Genomic DNA, 21,973 nt, shown 5'->3' on the forward strand with positions numbered 1-21,973 from the left:
GGCGCCTGTAGTCCCAGCTACTCGGGAGGCTGAGGCAGGAGAATGGTGTAAACCCAGGGGGCAGAGCCTGCAGTGAGCCAAGATCCGGCCACTGCACTCCAGCCTGGGTGACAGAGCGAGACTCCGTTTCAAAAAAAACAAAAAACAAAAAACAAAAAACAAAAACCAAAGATAATGTAAAAAGCCTAAAGAACAAGAGAAGTATAAATAAGTTGAGATTGGACAAAACACACAAACATGTAAGTACTAAGGGACTATGATTTAAATGTGAAATGTGACTTAGTTTCCCAGCAATCAGGGCCAAAACAGAGAAGCAGGAGTAACAGAACTCTCAAGGAGAAAAAGTAAGAAACGCTATTTCCTTAATCAAATTAAGTTTTGATTAAGTGTATCAACATCTAACAGTGTTCTTAAAATAGAATACAGATATCAAAATGCAGACTCATGAATTTTCTTCAAATATAAAGCTTATCCTAACAATTAATTTTTTGCAAGAATCATGTTATTTTTATCTTTTCATAGGTTTTTATAGCTAGGAACCACCTCAAGAATAACAACAGGATTTGAAATAGAGGCAGCACAGAGTAAGTGAGCAGGTGACAGGATATGCATGCAGCCACACATTTAGATTTTGGCATTCCTAAACATCTTGCCAAGAAAGATATATATTCCCTACAAAATTGGTACTATAATTGAGAACAAGTATATTCTGACCAGAGACTGCAAAACAAAAACCAGGTATGCGGATGGAAGTATTTCTTCTTCATCATTTTCTTGTATCTATGTCTGGGATGGTTTGGAACACAGAAGCAAAGAGGCCAGTCAATGGAACCCAGTAATTATGATCCAGTTCTGCACCCAAAAAGGTCAGAAAGATAGTAAGAACAACAATGAAGAAAAGGGACCCAACAAACATATCAAACACATACTGATGGTCAATACAGGGAAACAATCACTATGGAATAAATTCTTGTTGATTTTTGGGTTGTCATGTTTCTTAAAAGTTGGCAAAACCAGCAGCTGGCAAAATAAAAATCTTAGAGAAAACAGAGGTAAAGGCAGGGTTTTTAAACTTTCTGGGTGAGGATCTGTAAGAATCTGATGAAAATATGGATTCTCTTACCAGAAAAATGGGCATAAAGTTTTGCAGAATTTCAAAATTATTTTTTAGAAGACCTCCAACATAAATAACAATAAAAAGGCATCTACGTGATGAATAAATTAAAACTCACCAGGACTGAAAAATCTGCTCTGAGTTTTCTTAAACAGTTTCAGAGAAACTACACCTGTGGAGCTGCTGATGTGGTTTTGGGAACTTCAGGCTGTCTACACTTACCTTTCAAGTTTTTGACACAGCCATTAAACCATTTAAAATTTAGTATTTTTTCATCTGGGAAAACAAAACAGCAAAAACAAAAACAAACAAAAAACAACAACAAGAGATAGTACTAGTTAGGCAAAATGTTATGTAACCACCTGGTTCTTTTTCAAATTACTCTGGTGTTTAAGGACTTTTGATCAAAAAGGTTAAAAGACCAAGGCTCATTTTTTCCGCTGGCTCAAAAAGTTAAGAAGTGGCAGGAAGGGATTCACAAGAAAACAAGATCAATATTGAGTTTTCATTTTTTTAAGGAGAATAAAATAAACCACAATTTGTTTCTTAAAAATCCGATTTTTAAACTTTGGTTTACAAATATAGTACTGTGCTATCTCAAACTGTGGTTGGCAAAATTGTAGTTGGAGCAAGATTACTCTACCAACACTTAAACAGATGTCTTTTGTGAATCCTAGAACAGAAAAAGCTAGAAGCTACATAAAGAAAAACACTGAATATAAGATTCTGTAACAATGCAAATATTTTTCTTAAAAATGCAGCCATAAAATATGGATGTAATCTATGAATAGACTATAGATCTCAAATAACTATTCACTTCAGGGCCAATAAACTTGGGCATTCTGCATATAAGTACACAATTCTAAAAACCACAGGCAAACTTGGTCCCTGACCTCACAGAGCTGACAATCTAGCAGGAGGAACAGGCAACAAGAAAATATAATTAAGCAGAGAACCCAGCGGGTACTAAAGGATACCTTCTTCACTCATTTTTTTTTTCATTTTAAAAATGTAAAGTATAATTTAGATGGATTAAAATACACCAACTGACGTTTCATTGGATGAGGTTTGACAACTGTATGCATAACATCACCCTCATCAGCCCAGAAAGTTCCCACATGCACCTTTAAGCACTTCTTCCCAAACACACTTTGACTTGTTTCACCACAGATTCGCTATGTTTGTTCTCAGATTTCAGATAAATTGAGTAATTGTAATTCTACTTTTTAAAAAGGTGAGTCAGGCTTTTTTCATTTAACACGTTTTTGAGATTTATTCACATAGCAACAGTTCATTAGTTTTTACTGCTGAGTAGTATTCCATTTCATGCATACTACAATCCATTCCCCTTCTGAAGGGCATTTGGGTTGTTCCCAGGGGAGGAAATAATAAGGCTGTACATTCATTCTTATAAAATATGAACAAGCATTCTTGTAAAAGCCTTTTTTAAGGACACAGGTTTTCACTTATTTGGGTCAATACTTAGCAATTCCACTCCAAAGTTATATAGTAGACACGTATTTAAGAAATACTAAACAGTTCTCCAAAACAGTTACCATTTATACTCCCATCAGCAATGTATAGGAGCTCCAGGTCCTCCATATCAAGTTATATTTGTTTTAAGAGCCTACCTTATATATCACACTGGGTGGTAAAGACACTAGCAAACAGGACAGACCTGTCCTCATGAAGCTTACTGTCCAAAGGACTCACGAATGGCTTCTACAACTGACATCTAACTTAAACCTGGATGAATCATTGAGCAAAAAGGCAGAAAAACAGTAGAAGTGTTCTTGAGAGAGGAAAGAACACACGTAAGGGTTAAAAAATACACATAGGTAGTTTTCATAATGCTAACAGAAAATAAAGATAGAACAACTTTGTGATGGCAGAAATATGCTTTTAAAAAAAAAGGTAAGAAGGCAATGTAGTAAGCGTAAGTTTTTAAAAGTCAAATAAGGATTCCTAAAAAGACAATGTGTTTAGTTTATCTCCCTATTATAAGCTCTCATTGTATCACGTTCCTGCACAGCATTGGTCATTCTTACTGGTTCAAGTTTTATAACTCCCTCACTAAACTAGAATCATGTCTATTTGGGTTCACACTACTGTAGCCACAGTCCCTGACAAATAAGAGGTATTCAATAAATATTTTTTGATTACATGAGATCAGAGAGAAGTTAGGTAGCAACATTCACAGATGGAAAGAAAGGTTTATGAAGGGTATTTTTGTATTAGTTTCCGACTGTTTATAACAGCAATTTTAAACAAACTCAGTGGCTTAAACCAACATATACTCATTATATCACAGCTTCGTGGGTCAGAAATCTAGGTATAGTTTAGCTGGATCTTCTGTTTAGGGTCTCACAAGGTTGCCATTAGGATGTCACCAGGGTTGGGTTCTTATGTGGAGGCTAAATTAGGGAAATAATCTGCTTCCAAGCTCACTTAGGCTGCCGGCAGAATTCATTTCCTTGAGGTTATAGGACTGAGGGGCCCTGGTTTCTTCCTGGCTGTTGGTGGAAGCATCATAGAGGCTGTTGATAGTTCCTTGCCACGTAGGCTTCCCTAATAGGGCTGCTTATCTGATAATGCTAGCAAGGAGTCTCTGGTGCAAGTCTACGGGTAAAACAAAGTTTTACACAACATCACATAATCACGGAAGCAACATTCCATCACTCTAGGCTCTGTCTACCACTCTGTTCTTCAAAGACTATCAATAAATAGGCTCTCTTGAAAATAACCCTTTTCGTAAAGATTTACAAAGCCACCTATAACAGTTTGTTTGTGAAGTGTACCATAAGATTTTACACATACAACTACCAAAACTGGCCAAGTTAACATGTATTCGTGGGAACGGTAAATGAGAAAGCGACTAGTACCACCAACAGAAATGAACAATTACGAATGCTAACATAAGCATAAAAGAATCAGGAAAGAGGCCAGGCACAGTGGCTCACGCCAGTAATCCCAGCACTTTGAGAGGCCGAGGCAGGTGGATCACTTGAGCCCAGGAGTTCAAGACCAGCCTGGGCAACATGGCAAAACCTTGTCTCTACTAAAAATTTTTCAAAATTAGCCAGGCGTGGTGGCATGCACATGTGGTGCCAGCTACTTGGAAGCCTAAGGTGGAGGATCATTTGAGCCTGGGAGGCATAGGTTCTAGTGAGCTGACACCACTGCAGTCCAGCGTGGGCAACAGAGCGAGACCCTATCTCAAAACAAAAACAAAAAAATCACCCCAAAACCACAATCAGGAAATAAAGGAAAGGAGTATAATTCAACAAAGGGAGAATAAAAATAGAAAAGTAGAAGGCAAAAGATAAAGTGTTAGAACACCTCAAGGATTATTCTATTCCTTCTCCTTTTTCCTGTTAGTAGGTCCTCTCAGGCTATATAAGGTATCAGGTCTTTCTTATAGGACTAAGTACCACTATTTGGAACACTTCATATATACACAAAATTCAGCACTAATAGGGACAGAGAACAACCAAGGTAAAGTACAAAGCAGCTAAGGCCAACTAAAGTTGGTATTTCAATCTACCTTTTATTGCTCCTGCCATCTAGTGGCAGGATCAAAAATGAAAGGATGCCAGACTGATGAACTCTACTAAATGTAACACATGGGGGAAAAAAAAAAAAAATCCCCCTTCAACAGAACGAAAAAAACAGCCTAAATTCAATCTCACCAAGTGATACACATGAGCACTGTCTAGATAATCACATTAAACATAGCCAATTTTATAACTTAAAATATGGAAACTCATGAGTTATGTTCAAGCCTAGTATGATTACATAAATTCCTATCAGTGTTTAACAACAGGAAAACAATGATACAAATTCATAATGATTACTAATGATATATGAGAAGAACTTTTTTTACTAGGTTACTTTTACTAGGTTAACTGAAGGGAAAGACTCACAAATGTACCACCATAAATGTGGCATTGTACAGCTGCAACTGGATCTCAGACTACTCTCACAAACCTCTCTCTGCTCTTGCAACTGATGGCTAGTCATTTTGATTGAAGCAGAGAGCATGTCATAAGCTTCAGATACACAAAGTACCTGTTTCTCTACTTTGAGCAGCACAGAGAGAAAACCAAGGGTTGTTTAAAGGCTGCAAATGTCTTGGAAGACTCCTCAGAGCTACTCTGCATCTTCCAACTTAAAGTTAGATGCATGTGCAAATCAAAAAAAGAACACACACAGCAAAACTTTTGAACACACATTAACTGAAAACAGGATTCCTATTTTAGTACCATCTCTTCTGCCTCAATTGGCAGTGACAACTGTCGATTTTTATCAGTATCCATTTGAAAAACGAGGGTCTATTCTGATTTATAAAGAACATTTACTAAACTAATTAGAAAAAAGAAAAAGCAACTGGCAACAAAAAAAAAATTACAACAAAGTAAGAGGCTGTTAGAGTATTTTAATGGCACTCAAAAAAATCTGAAAAAAAAATCCTAAGATCACATACAAAATAGTGTATTTGATCAATTAAAACTATCCGGTGACACTTTGCTCAGCTAAGCCCAATAGAGATGGAAATCTAAATAAGGTAGGCAGAAGGGATAGGCACAAGTGTTCTTTCTCTTTATATAACGCACACACAATGTGTATAACAAATCTTTAGGTCAGGCATAAATATTCATATATTATAGAAACATATCTCCAGTAAATATTATATATAAACATGTTATATTTACATTTCTTGTTACTAGCTATTATCTAAATTAGACATATGATTACGCATTATACTATATAGAGGATTTCTAACAATTATTAGATGTACAAATATATAATACACGTTTACGTCAGACCCATAGTCATATACTATAAATATAAAGTTTATAACTAACAAGAATTATCTGTAGTAATAATATCCCATGGCCCACAAGTTGGTGTGATGGAAGAGCCAAAGTGGTTGGGCAACTAATAATAGTCAAAAGCAAAATGACCAACTTTCTGAGGACAGTCTGGGTGGAAAGCAACAGCAAAGGGTAAACTAAAATAAAACAATCACTCAGAATAAGCAATGTATACAGGCCTGAGAACTTAACTAAATACCATAGAGGTTAGTGGTATAATACTCAACTTAGTCATCAAGACAAATTAGGAGAATCAGGGGGGATGTTATCAAAGAGCAGATACTCAACTGTCCCATTTGGAAAAAAAGTATGTTCCTAATGTGGATATACTTGTTCCTAATGCAGTAATTCAAACAAACAAATAAAAAGATATAAAACATTGAAGAATGTCCGTCGTAGTTTTATTATCTATATGACTTTGGTAAAGTCACCTAGCCTTAGGCCTCATGCTCCTCATCTATCAAATAAAACATCGACATCAGTATTTTCCATGAATTACATGGAACACTAACTAAAAAAGAATTAAAATCTTACCGTGATTAATAAATTAAATATGGTAAATACTAAATAAAGTTAACAGTTAACTGAAGAACTTGTTAAGACTGTAACATGGTAATGTGTATCAAAAATCAGTATCAAAGAATGTAGTAAGCAGTCTTTTCCCAAATTCAAATTATCAAAGATTATTTTGTTTAGAAGGGTAATTTCTGGAATATGTGGTTTGCAGAACATACTTTGGCAAAATAATAATTTCTTTGTGCTTGCCAGGTATGAAGTTTGTTTCATATTACAGGGAAACCAAAACTTATCTCCCTCAAAGGGGGAAGATTCTTCACTCCCTTTCCAAACAGAAAATAACAGCAAACTAATGAGGGAGCAGAGAAAGAAGAGAATAAAAGGAGAACAAATCAGTTTTCTCCTACCTTTAGAGAGGCTGTGGAGAGATGGTCAATACTGAACTATAGGGAAGCTTTAGTATCCTTAACATATTTAAAATAACTTAAATTTCTGTAAAATAACAACATGCACTAAATGCCTCAGAGATCAGCATGTTTGGTATACTCTATTTTAAAATTTATTTTGGGAATACAAATGTTAAAAATACTTTTATTAAATTTTAAATGGACTCATTTTGTTCCCTGTTTTGCAAATGAGTCATCCGTAAAACAGGGGAGAAAATGGCTGTTCTCCCCCCACCACCCCCTGATTCACAGAAACATTTTTTTCACTGTTTTAAAATGGCTCATTTTCCCACCTGGTGAAATCTTTTTGCCAAACTACTTGACACCTAAACTTTATCACAGTAACATTATATCAGCATTATTATAGCAAATATGTTATACTTTAGTTTACTTCTTAAGCAAGGATAACTACCTCTTTAAGACACTTAAAGTGGAAGAATTCGGGGCAGGAAAGAATAAAAATGAATGAGGCTCAATCATGCAATGGCTGGAATCACCACTCCTGTTCCAGCCAAACAGGAAGGTAAATGACTAAACATTACTTGGTCAAAAGTCTCAAGATGCTCTGTATTTCACTACATGTCCAAGAATCCTTCCACTAAGTATTATTATTTCCACTCTGTCTTTGAATGTTAGATCCCAGAAATCTGATGTGACATGAAAATAAGTCATGCTGCCTGAAGCACTGTTTTTATACTGCAGAGATATGCTGAGGTGCCTTCAACATATAGAATTGTAAGGATCAGAAACTATACTTTTACATAGAACAAATCTTCCTAATTTGAAGGTTGGGAAGAAGTGTCTACAAATTTATTAACGTCTTTTTGTACTTGTTCAGGCTGTTTTATCCAAAGCTTTGCATTTTGGAATTCAGAATTGTTCTGTGGCATTTCAGTTTAAAGCAACTGAGTTGTACTTGATGCATGCCTACAGTGTTCTTCCTAGATTGAGTCTCGTTCTGTCGTGCAGGCTGGAGTGTAGTGGTGCGATCTCAGCTCACTACAACCTCCGCCCCCCGGGTTCATGCAATTCTTGTGCCTCAGCCTGCCAAGTAGCTGGGATTATAGGCATGCACCACCATGCCCAGCTAATTTTTTGTATTTCTAGTAGAGACGGGGTTTCACCATGTTGGCCAGACTGGTCTCTCACTCCTGACCTCAAGTGATCCTCCCAAAGTGTGGAAATCACAGGTGTGAGTCACCGCACCCGACCTACAGTGTTCTTTTTAAAGTATACAATGCAAACATCTGAATATTAATTATAAATCTCTGGCTTCTATTATAATTTTGAAAAATATTTTGACACTACATTTAAGATGGATTTTGAATATGCTGGCAGAACCTGGTTGATCCAAATGAATAATTTAGAGAAACAAAATTGAGGAATAAGGAGGGCAGGTAAAACTAGAAATAACTTGGCGCTGAACTTACTGCCTACTCTGTCACTCTGGGCAAGTCATCTAACATCATATGTCCTCAGTCTACTCATAGCAAAAGTCACAGTTACATGAAAATTTACCACAAGTAAATAAAAGTAATTGTAAATTCTTCCAAGCCTCAATTATTTAGAGGGGAAGGGGTATAACAGGTAGGTTGAGCAAAGCATCATGCTGATTCATAATTGTACACCTTTGCAAATGCTATTCTTTGCAACAAAAATGTCACCCTGGAGGCTGACTTCAAGGCCTATCCTCCTTTTAACATACTAAGCAGTACTTTCTCTTCTCATCTGTAAAACTGGGGCAATAAAATATCTAATAGGATTGCTTTAAGGACCAATTAGCCACAAACTGGAATAAGATGTCTGCAACAAATTTAACCCAAACTTAGGATGCAAAATACATATACATAAAACCTCCTACTAAGTTAGTGAGACTAAACAACCCAATTTAAAACTTTGGGAGAGACATGAACAGATATTTTACAGGAGATAAAAATGATAAACACATTGCGGTGTTTCCAAAGACGACCCTAAACAATTCTGCCCCTACCTGTATATGCATCTCCTCTCAACATTGAGCTAAATCTGTGTGTATTTTGAGAACAACAAAATATCATTGAAGTTACTTCTATTTCAAGTTTAACCCTTAGTTGACCTGGCAGCTTCCTCCCTCTTTGAAATGTTCTCTTTCTCAGAACCCCGCTGCAATGCTGAGGCAGACTAAGCAGTCACATGGAGGAGTCAAAAGCCCCAGCTGAGATCCCAATGGAGTAAGACTCCAGATGACTCTCAGCTGTCCAGGCATCCCAAACATTCTAGTCCCAGCTCAACAGCCTACTGAGCCTCCAGGTGACTACAATCATCTCAGCACCTCAGCTGACACATGAAGCTGAAGGACATCCCACTCAACCCATGAAATTGTGAAATAATAAAATGCTGTTTTGTCATTAAGTTTTGGAGTGGTACATTTTCATAAATAACTGAAGCATATTTTGACAAAATCCCACACACAGGTATATACCCCAGCAAACATCCACACATATGCATCAGAAAACAGTTTTAATGTTCATAGTAGCATGTTTCATAATAGAAAAAAACTGGATATTCAAACATCTGTCAACTACCAGATGTATAAATGAAAGTCAGAGAGAAGGATAAATAAGCTAATACCGTTTTTTAAGCTCCAAACAAATCAAAAATTAGCAATATATTGTTTACAGCAGGGGCGTCCAAACTTTTGGCTTCCCTGGACCACAGTGGAAGAATAATTGTCTTGGGCCACACATAAAATACACTCACGATAGCTGATGAGCTAAAAAAAAACCCCCCCCCAAAACCCCCCCCCCCCCCCTCCCCACAAACTCCTAATGTTTTAAGAAAGTTTACAAGTTTGTGTTGAGCCTCATTCAAAGCCACCCTGGGCTGCAGGGTAGACAAGTTTGGTTTACAGATATATACATATGAGAGTTTTATTAAAATATGGCAATGAACATGTTAAACAAAATTCAGCATAATGTTGCCGAGTCCTAAGGGGGAAACTAAGGGGACAGGCTAGAGAAGAAAAACAGCCAGACATAAAATTGGTAATGTTCTGGTTCTGTAGTTGGTTAGGAGGTTCACAAGTATTTATCATTAAGTTTTATAATTATATATAGAATATGACAGCCCATTTTATATGCAAGTTATATGTTAAATATACTTCAATTTATTTAAAAATTTATTTATAACTTTGCATTATGTTGTGATTCTTATACAGTTATATCACTTAATGTTACACACTTTTTAAACGTCCAGAATGATTTCAAAAGGAAAACCTTTCATATAATAGCTGTTTATATCTGACACTTCATTTAAATGCAGTAAATTATTTTAACAACCAAAATAAAGTATTTAAACACGTGAAAAGATTTTCCTTTCTAATGAAGTGACTGATTTTAACAACTTTAGAAAAAAAATCTTCATTTAAAAAGATTTTGGTTGCTCCTCAAACTCATGACTTATGACTGGCCTTTACAGTTTTAAGATTAGATTCATTTCATCTACTTCACAGTTTCATTATCCTGTTCCTTCAAATGCCAGAAAGCTGCTTAGCATATTAAAATAAAAGCCTTCTTTAGCGATGGTCTAGAGTAAAAATAATCTTGGGATTGAAACTAAACTTCTATGGAACAAGGTTATTATATTTTAAAAATTAAGAGCATATGCAACGTTCCCCCCTCCTCCCCGAGATGGAATCTTGCTCTGTCACCCACGCTGGAGTGCAGTGGTGCAATCCTGGCTCACTGCAACCTCTGCCTCCTGGGTTTAAGCAATTCTCCTGCCTCAGCCCGGCTAATTTTTGTATTTTTAGAGAGATGGGATTTCACCGAGTTGGCCAGGCTGGTATGGAACTAGCTAGTCTCGAACTCCTGACCTCGTGATCCACCTACCTTGGCCTCCCAAAGTGCTGGGATCACAGGCATGAGCCACCGCGCCCAGTGGACCATAGGCAATGCTTTAAGTTTCAATGTAGTCAACAAACCCTGTTCACTGTAATAGATTTTTTAAAAGCCACAATGATGGACAAAGATTTGTTTTTAAAAAAGCACACATTTTTAAAAGCAAAAACATCTAGTGAGATCATTACAGCATACTGTTTTAGGATTCACAGGAATATTGCTATTATTACATGGAATGATTCTATAACTAAAGAACTGACCATTTTGTCAGGATTCAATTCATAATAAAAGAAAAATAAAGACTTTATATCTGGTTTATTTAACTCAAAATATCTACAATATTCAATGATCCTCTCCAGTAATTAGACAAAAACAAAGCTCTTTCCATTGCAAAGACACTTTAATGAAGACAAGCAACTTATTTCATCCCTAATGAGTATTTTCATTTAGTATTCCTTTAACCTCTTACGGGAAAGTTTAAATGAGATCAGTCAGAGCTGGGATGGTTTCCTAAAGTGTTGCTTAATTTGCATATTAATTCACTATAATCATAAAGCTAAATCAAGAGCCATGAAACCAAATGGATCATTAATCCAACCCCACCCAAATTCATCATGTGCATGAATTCAGTATATTCTAACTAATGCCTATGTATGCAATGATAATTTCAATTCTTACTATTCCTTCGCATCAGAATATATTTCTCAAGTTCAATTAAAATGGCAGCTTGTGAATTTTACTTCTATTGCTGACATCTGTCTTTTTTCATTTCTCATTTGAAAAGAATAAAACTTTCATAACTCATATGGTTTTTGGATATTAACTAGTTTGTCTTCTCTTATTCAATGTTCCCTAACGAGTGAGTTAACACTTGAGACAGACCTCTCTAAGAGTTACTTGTACTTGGAAGAAATACTCAGGAAACTAAAATCTTCCTCAAAGTTCTTCCTAAGTTATTCATCCAGCCATTCATCTCCCAATTGTTGATGGCTGTCATGATGCTCACATATACCACTTCTTCCATAAACGTTACCTCCTTTCTTCATCAACTCTTTCTTTCTTCTATTAAGATTAATACGACATATTTATTGAAAGTGGGATGATGATGTTCACTGCACATGTGATCTTACTGACATCACAGTCAAATCCAAAGTTTCAAAGTATTGCACAACAGAGACTTACTATAGTATTACTATTATGACCAAAACATAAAACGTGGTTATCATTAAAGGATCTGTCTTAATATTCATTGCGCACTCACTATGTTCCTAATACTGTGTAGGATATTCTAGAAAGATCAGAAAAATGTTCTTGCCCTAAAGAATCTTTTGTCTCTCTACAATAATAGTAATAAGTTATTATTATATTCATTGGAGGAAAAATGAGCACCAAAATTTAAATCATCATACCAGTACCCTACCAACTTTGGCAAAGAACAGTAAGTCTCCCTGAGTGTTTTTACATACACAGGTGTTAAAATCTCCAAAATGGCTCTGGCCTAGGTAGACAAATAAACTCCTAAGTAAAACTTAGTTTGTTTTGTATTAATAAAACCTGTACCTAGACCTCTCACGTAAGACACATATGATCAACTGTGATTTCTGAGAGAAGCAGGCCCGGAATTTATCTTTTTGTTTGTTTATTTATTTATTTATTTATTTATTTGAGACGGAGTTTCACTCCGTCGCCCAGGCTGGAGTACAGTGGCGCGATCTCGGCTCACTGCAACCTCTGCCGCCCGGGCTCAAACAATTCTCCTGCCTCAGCCTCTCGAGCTGCTGGGATTACAGGTGACTGCCACTGCGCTTGGCTAATTTTTTGGGGGGGGGGGGTTTCACCATGTTGGCCAGGCTGGTTTTGAACTCCTGGCCTCGTGATCCACCCGCCTCAGTGTCCCAAAGTGCTAGGGTTACAGGCATGAGCCACCACACCCAGCCAGCCTGGAATTTTTAATAGTCAATATATCTCAGAAAAAAATCTACATTTGAGGAATTCATATAAGAAATACACTAGAGGCGTTAAAATAGGTTAAATCACTCAGTTGGACCATCATCCAACTAGAACCTAATTTGAGCCATTTATATTACTCTCTGGCAGGTACACATGGGATTTTGTGAAGATGGGACACAGTATGTACACCTACCCTAAGACACTTGTTTAAATATTAAGTTTGAATTCTGTAGAAATACTGGCTGACTAAACAAAGTTTGAAGAAAGACAGTCCTAGATTTAAATTTTTCTTTAATAATTATGACAGAAATGCAATATATGCAAAATTGCTAAATCTACACAAATAAACAACAAAATACCTAAAAACCAACCAGGATTGACAATCTCTGCAAATACATCAATACAGCAAACACTCCATGCTTAGGGTTTTCCTAAATTCCTCAGCTCAGACCTCCACTTCCAGTATTCTCTTTCTTGCTTTCAAGAAGTATCAAACAACCAATCCCTCCTTTACGCCAATTTTAATATACAATACTTTAAAATAATAGTTGACAAAAAGTCATCATTCAAAAACTAGTCATTTTGCATTTATCTGATTATCATTTGTCTCCTGAAAGACATTGATGTCTCTCTCTCCCACCCACTTTCTTAAATTCTTGGTTTGTGTAGATAAATTAAATCTCTGGACAATTAGTACCTTAAAACAAAGTTGTCAAAGTTACTCTAGTCAAGGACGACTCCAGCTCAAGGGTTCAGACTTAAGATAATTCTTTTAAATCTCAAGTGAAGAGAATACCTTCCCCTTCTCTTTCCTAGAGGCACTTCCTGCTATTAAAGAACAGGCAACCCCATCAGGTGAATAAGATATCTGGTTAGTCAAATTATTGCTGAACGTTATTACTTACATACTGTCAACGATCCTTTGACCAACAAGGATGAATCTTAAAGAAAATGCTCAGCCAAAAAAAAGAAAAAAGAAAAAAACAGACACAAAAGCCACAACTCCATTTATCTAAAGTTTAAAAATAGGCAAAACTAAATTGTATTGTTTAGCAATGCACACAGTTTATCACCTATGAGAAAAAGGAAGGATGTCATCACTATAAAGTCAGGGGGTGGAGTGGGTTGAGAAACACACCAGGTTGTCTAAGGTGTGGCAATGATCTTGATCTGGGTAACAGTCACATGGGTGTTCATTATACTTTACATTAGATTTATATTTTTCAGGATGTGTCATACTTCATCATAAAAGAAAATTGTTTTAAAAACTGAAACTGAATTATCTTTTCTCCTCTAATGAAATCCTTTGCAGAACTCATTTCTTTGCTCTTGTTTATAGAATCATTTAAGATTTATTTTCAAATAATATAACTGTACAAGAGTGCTGCCTTCCAACAGTTCTGTACTCACTCCATTTCTGATGTGGGTTACATAAATAAGATGTATAATAATTTACCTTAATAACAAACCTTCCAGGCTGGGCATGGTGGCTCATGCCTGTAATCTCAGCACTTTGGGAGGCCGAGGCAGGCGGATCACCATGTCAGGAGATTGAGACCATCCTGGCTAACAAGATGAAAACCTGTCTCTACTAAAAACACAAAAACTAGCTGGGTACGGTGGCAGGTGCCTGTAGTCCCAGCTACTCGGGAGGCTGAGGCATGAGAATGGCGTGAACCCAGGAGGCGGAGCTTGCAGTGAGCCGAGATGGCACCACTGCACTCCAGCCTGGGCGACAGAGCGAGACTCCATCAAAATAAATAAATAAATAAATAAAATAATAATAATAAACCTTCTTAAACAAGGTATACTCTACAGGTGTTACTGGTATTTTAAGAACAGGCATCAAATAATAAACATGTGGTGTGCATGGTGGTCACGAGTGAGTTTCCAGTTATGATCCTTTTCTCCAACTCCTTATGGCCTGTGTTCTCCTTAAGACAAATTTGGTCAGCAACTAACAATAATTTAAGCTGTGGATATACTAGAATTTTGAAAAATCACACTACACTCATTTTAATTTTTTTTAACAGTGTGGGCAAAAACATAAAATTTTACCTTCGAAACTAGTATTTGCATATATATGTATACCTTATATGTTACAACATTATCTATCTATTGCGGGGGTGGAGGGACAGAAAGTGAAACAAAGCACCAATATTTAAAATTCAACACAATTCATTTGAAGGATTTTATAGGTTGGAGGGGCTGCTAGATATCACTAAAGAATACCATACTGGGAAGAAAAGTCTTTAATTACTTGAGAGTAGCTAATAAACCTGTAAGGCATGGAAAAAAAAAAAAAAACACTCCAAAAGAAAATATTATTAACTTGGTTATCAACTAATCATTAATACTTTAACACACTTTACTAATATCAACAAAACTCCTTTAAATATGTCTTTATGCAGTAACATTTCCCTTTTAATAGGAATGAGCAAACAAGGTAAAAAAGAAGAAAGTTTTAAAACTTACACTGCTAATTTATGGAGATTACAGACAACCAGTACACACATTTTTTTTAAATAATCAATTCCAAATAAGTAAAGCTTCACACAAAAGCTCTATTTGTTTCCATATCTAAGCCTGAATTGTCAACATTTACAATATTGTAAATTTAAACTGAGTGGTAGAAAGTAACTTCCCCTCATGTTCTGAAGTAACAATTTCAAACAACTTTTCAAAATATTCCCTTCTACAGCAAACATAGGCGCAAAGAAAATGGAAAAGAATCTAGCCAAGCTATAAATGTATCACCTTTGAAAAAGTATTATCCTTCTGGTCCTTAGCTTCTTAGAAAATAGACAGGTGGCCAACATATACTCTTAAAAATCCTGTGGGTTATAGAATTCTGAGTCTACTCTGAAAGTTCAGCTCTCCATCTCCCAATTCCCTTAACTGGCACGGCTTAAGACTTCCAATCTCATTATTATGAACTTTTTACAGACAAAATAAATCTTAATAATATTCAGTTGGATTTGATCATCTTTTCCTCTCATTCATTCAGCTACTCTCTTCGAAGTTTCTGAAAATCCCATAGTAATTGAAGGTTAAAAGTCTTAAAACCATCAATTCATCTCTTTGCTCCATCAAAACAATCAAAGTAATCAGCTACTATCCAACTAGTAAGCTTAGTTAGCTACAGCCCAGATTGTGAAGAGGTATTTTGATAGACCAGTATTTTAAGACTTGATTTGGGGCACCTGATAAAAAACATAAATTAAACAGAGGACACTTTTAGTTAAGCTGGCCCTGGAAGCAGAGGGTGTAGTAAGAACAGACTTTGGGGTCACGCAGACCTGTATCCTTCAATTCTTGTGGGAAATACTGAATTGAATTATCTTTTGTCCACAGAAATAAAAGACATTACCTCATCTCCTCAATTCTAAGATGTCATTGGATTGTAAAACACTGTAAAAACTAAGCATCTACTCATTTAGAACAAACATTAAAGTTATCCTGCAACATTAAGTTCCACAGAAAGTAAAGAATAGACACAGTTGAGAGTGGTCAATCAGTGCCAACTGTCACAATTTTTTAGAGATTCGTTTGTCTACATATAATAGCACAATCTTGAACAACACAAAGAGGCATTCACTAATTTATGTACACCTTATATTCCAAAACATGTTTAGATGTTTTTCATTTGAAACCATGAAAGCATTTTTCCAAAGACATAAAATTCTAAATAGTGGTTAGATTTCCTGGCAAGCCTACAAATGCAGATTAATGTATATTTACCTAAATATGCGAGCCTCTGGGGCAACTGATCCTATCTCCCCCAGCACTAACCCTCACCTCCTAATACATTCCACTTTAAAAACAAACAAAAAACCCTACAGTATTACCACTTTCTATCAATTTCTAAATTCCCGGAAATTACTCCTTGTCAGAAGTAGGTAAGAGGAGGACAACAGAAGCCTTCTCAGAAGAATTACTGGTTTAAATACAAAAAGCATCCACCAAAATCAAGTAGAGATGGTTGAAGACAGAGTAGTTGGAGAACCATTTACATGTTTTCCCCTTTCAACAGCATTAATTTGGCCAATATAGTGTATCTGTGGGTCCTATTATCATTTGGAAATGTTTTTCTTTTTTCCTATTGCAGGGATTTACAGAAGCCACTTTTGCAATCACACTAAAGCTAAACCATTACCTCTGGATGAAAGATGACAGAGACAACAGGCTGACCTATAAAAGTCTTCCAATAATTCAAGGAATTTAGGAGTTTCACATGAATTACACCTAATAAAACCAACATCAACATCAATATCCATCTATCCACTTCAGAGTTTCTTCTGAGACACCAGATTCAGCAAAGTCAAGTCATTTAACAGATGTGGAACTAATGCACTGATTTACAATGCACTCAGGTAAGCTGCTAACCAAAACCTGGAATGATGGAATCTGATCCTAATTTCAGTCTGAGGATACTGAAACAGCATTTATATACAAATGTTCAAATAATATAGAAAACAAACACTATGCAGAAATAAATCCTCTTTATCATGCCATTGGGGAACAAAGATGGTATTCTTCATATCATAGTAAACAATGTCTGTCTACAAGAAGGATTTAAAAGTAGTAATGGACAGGAAGATATGCTAAAGCAAAATATTAATTGTAGAATCTAGTTGGTGAGCGTGCATGAGTGTTCACTATAAAATTCAACTTTCTTGTGTATTTGAAAATGTTTGTAATAGTTTAACAATAGGTCTGTTGAATTGTGGGGTCTTTATAAGCCAACTGCAGTATTTTCACTCCCTAAGATCATTAAGTTTTAAAAGTAAACAAATTGAAGGGAAAAACATTATTTGGTCACTTGAGAATAATATTAACCTTTCCATCCTTCATTTCTGAGAGCATGTGTGCACAGATGAATACTAAGATATAACAATAAACATAAATGTTAACATTTTCTCAAACTTATTGAGAGTACAAAAATTGATTAGGTACAGTTAAGTTAGCCCATATTTATTAACAACTGGGTCAGAGATTATTAAGTAAATCCTTATATTCAGTTTCTAATGTTTATAACCAATGTTGTCTTTATGCAAACTACTCATGGCAGTTAAGGGGCATGTAGTCCTACTCAAGTTAGCCTTTAAGATATGAAAACCCTAAAAAGGGAAGAAAAAGTCCCAAGGGCATTCATGACAGACCCAACTACCCTAGGGACTACACTTCATGAAATCCATGATTACTACCTATAGAAGCCATCACGCTCAACCGAAATGGGAGTAGTACCAATCTTATCATAAATTCACACAATTTAATTGCCAATGAAATCAGTAATCAGTAACAGTAATACCTGGTCTGAAGTGCAGCTGGACTGCTGATGCTAATGATCCCACAGTCAAAGTAACTTTTTAAGATTTGGGGACGTTTGTGTTCTAAAACTGGTTTTGCTACCAATTTGTCCTCTTCAGAACTGAGGTCAACCGCCTCTTTTTTTCATCTGCAAAGTGAAGGAAAACATGGAGACCTCAAAGTACAGGAAGTAGTCCCCAACTTATAACAGCTTATGTTCCAAAGGTTTATCACTCCTTTGAAAACGTATCTATACTAATTAACCAATTTATACCACAGTTTCTTTGGAAAAATTGCACTCTAAGTTCCAACTCTAAATTGCAACTTTCTGCCCAGCAAAAAGGCATCTGCTGCATTTTTGCTAACTACAGCCAAAACCTAAGGCTCAGAGAATTCTCCCTAGGGAGAACCCACTTTATAACCTGCGAAGGCAGGAAAAAAAGACAGTTCTCACATAGGGAACTTCATTGCTTCTATGGGAAAGGCTACCACAATTTAACAAGATAATGGATAAGGAAAAGGTATCTGGCTAATATAAAGTAAAAGTATTATCAGTTACAATAAAAATATGTAGAAAACACATTTAGCTCCAGATAAAAAGGTATAGTTAAGTACTATTAAAGTGGTTGATTAATCAAATGTTTGGCAAGTACAGAACACGTATTTCCAAACTGCTTCCTCCTATCTGTTCAACTCAGCTGATAAGGGAGGAATTACTAAAGTGAAGTCAAATTGTTACCAAAAATGTTGCTAAATTCTAAAGTGCAGTGTATTTCAATAAATAAATCACACACCACCCCTCATGACAACTGGTAAGATATATAAAATAACTTGGGTGACAAATTTAAAAAACAAGTATAACTCTGTGATGAGAAGTCACTTTCAGCAGCAAACTTGAGTCTTTTACACAATTTAAGAACTACTGTAAAATTTAAAGAAATAGCTCACAGGGAAAGTAAACCCTGCACTTAAAACGACTTCCAGAAATGAAACCACTGATAGAGATATGGAAAAAGAGGTCAGGGAAGGTATGAGCAGGCCAGAATAAATTGTTTTGTGGACGCACAGCCTGAGAGTAACATTTAAATATTATTAAAGGTCTGTGTCATTGCTATATATGATGGTGATCTGAGCAACTCCCAAACTAGAAACACTAGAGTGTTCACCTACAGACCAGTTCAAGAGTTGCGACTATTAGCAGCTATAGAAGAAAACTAAATATTTAAAAGCCCCAAAACGCTTTAAAAGCCCAAAGTAATAATGGCAGGCAATCTACACATCCCCCTCCTTTTAACCTTTTCAAAAAGAATGACTGTAAGAATTAGGTAAGAATGAATGAGATGCCTAACTACTTGAGATCTTCAAAAGACAGAAAAAAAAAACCAAGAAGTAAACGTTTTTTTTTTTTTGTCTGAAACTTGATTCTCTCATTAAGTCACCTGAATTAGACGTTAGATTCATATTGACAAATCTCCATTCATGGTAAGGCATAGGGACATTTCATTATTCTGTAAATCTCCTTACTACTAAGCAGGATTATCTAACATTATGAATATAAACATTTAATTAAGAATAAATGTCAATATTAAAACTATATGCAGAATACCTAAATTAGCTCTTTAAAACAGATATATATACTTTCAAATGGTACAAACTTAGCTAAATGATAATGTGTCAGAAATATGTTTTCACATATTAAAAAAATGAAGCAAAACACATTTTCTTTTCTGAGATGGAATTTCGCTCTTTCTTGCCCAGGCTGGAATGCAGTGGTGCGATCTCGGCTCACTGCAACCTCCATCTCCCGGGTTCGAACGATTCTCCTGCCTCAGCCTCCCAAGCAGCTGGGACTACAGACGCGTACCAGCACGCCCAGCTAACTTTTTGTATTTTTAGTAGAGATGGGGGGCTTCACCATGTTGGCCAGACTGGTCTCGAACTCCTGACCTCAGGTGATCCGCTCGCCTCGGCCTCCCGAAGTGCTGGGATTACAGGCGTGAGCCACTGCGCCCAGCCAAACATATTTTCATGTGCATGAAAAAGAGTTATGACCTCCAAGCATATTGTTGAAACTGGAAAAAAAAAACTTTTAATTCTTGACTACACTAAAAAAAATTAAAAATTAAAATTAAAATTAAAAAATGAACCACCTTATCTGTTGAGCAACCCAATAAGCCTTTTCATTACTGCATTACTCAATTTTAGTGGGGATCTTTGGCTGACTTGATGCAGATTTCTAATCTTAAAGAAAAATGACAAAACTCACCATTAGTTGTGAATTTTTCTGCAATCTTTAATTTCAGCCCCAGAGTTACTATTAAACAGTACTTAGCCTTCTATTTTTAAAAGTGTTACTATGGAAATATTCACAATTTTGTTACCTGAAATGTTTGGTCAATCATGCATTTCTGCTATTTTAATCTGAAAACAGAACTTTCTCTTTTCATATTGTCTAGTAAATACTAGCTTTCATTTTCTGGTTCCAATTTCATTTTTATCTAATTTGCTTAAGTGTTTCAAAATAAGACCACCTAATATTGTGTCAATAAGCCTTCACAAGTATTTTTAGGCTCATAAACAGTCCACAGTAACATATTTTCTTCTGTGATTGCACGTTAACAAAAAGGTTATTTTTTTTAAACTAGTGTTAGAAAAAATCAAAACTTCTAAAATGTAATGAAAACATTTCATGGAAGATTGTCACAGTAATTAACTGATCTAAATTGAATTGCCCATGAGTGGGCCCCTATGGTGTTCAATAGATGTTGCAGTATCAATTTTTCTCTCCTTAACAGCACAACTTAAATCTGGTATATTACTATACAGATAAGTCACCCCCCGCCCCCGAACATTTATTATCTATATAGTTAGTAACTCTCAAAAAAGATTCTCTCTGTATTTCAAATGATAAAACAAATATCCTGAAATTTAATTAGGTCTAACCGTGAGGAGGTAAGATTAACTCAAGGCTGACAGGTCTACAAAATACACCACTTTAAAAGGCATACTCTCAGGGGGAAAAATCCTAACTCGAGTTGGGCAAGTTGTGAAAAAAACAGTTAAAGCAATCTTCCCATCTAGATAATTCACAGACCAACGTAGTGTCTAAGTTAGCTAGTGCTGTTAAGAGTGGGGTAATTTCCTTTACACTACGTGCAACTTCGATATTATAATCTAGGACTCCCATCACTGTGGTACTCTTTGCTCTTATCCACAAGCCTTCCTGCAGACCAATAAAGGAATTAATGTAATGCTTTCAGATGTTGTGCATAACACACTAAGGGTGACAGCAGCTAAGAGAGTAAGGACCTTGTTCTAAAAAGCAACCCAAGACGATAGTGGAACAGTAAGGAGCTGAGTGCACTTAAGAGCTCTGAAAAAAGCCACTCTTTAAAATACCTAATGATAAATAAATAAGAGTAGCTAGCTTTCAGATCACTTTCAGGGATATTATTTCCTTCCCTCCAACACGCCACTCACTCTCCTTTTCCCTTCTCGTATGAGAGCAAAAAAAGAAACAGTAAAAGCGTAAAACTGCCAAGGGTGAGCAGCCGGGGTTCCAGCACATCTGGACCCACCTCCGGCGGCAACAGGGCAGCCCCCTGGCCAATTCCGTCTGAACTAGCAAAAACGCGCCCGCAAAAATGAAAGAACGCGAAAGCAGCGGGCGAGGAGGGCGGGGAATCCGCCGACAGTCCGCGGAGGAGCTACCTGCCGGCTCGTGGCGTGGCGGGTCCGGACTCAGCGACTAAAGCCGGCTGCGAGGGGCTGCACCCACACTCCTGGCAGTCGTCGCACTAGCCCGGCCGAGGGTCAAGGTTTCGCTCCCGGACCCCGACGCCCCGCCTCAGGCTGCTCAGGGCAAACTTCGCCCACGGGCAGAGG

At 36.4% G+C, this 21,973-nt stretch overlaps 1 protein-coding gene across 1 annotated transcript in view; it reads right to left on the reverse strand.

Moving 5' to 3' along the window:
• The window catches only part of STT3B (STT3B, subunit of the oligosaccharyltransferase complex (catalytic)), a 106,741-nt gene that overhangs the window by 82,971 nt on the left and 1,797 nt on the right, over window positions 1-21,973 (reverse strand). The window contains exon 2 of the mRNA XM_011985637.1: window positions 21,800-21,885. Coding sequence (XP_011841027.1) covers window positions 21,800-21,885 — 86 coding nt within the window. The remainder of the gene's footprint in view (window positions 1-21,799; window positions 21,886-21,973) is intronic.

Source organism: Mandrillus leucophaeus, unplaced genomic scaffold (genome assembly GCF_000951045.1).
Source record: "Mandrillus leucophaeus isolate KB7577 unplaced genomic scaffold, Mleu.le_1.0 Scaffold107, whole genome shotgun sequence".
In the NCBI taxonomy this organism is placed as follows: Eukaryota; Metazoa; Chordata; class Mammalia; order Primates; family Cercopithecidae; genus Mandrillus; species Mandrillus leucophaeus.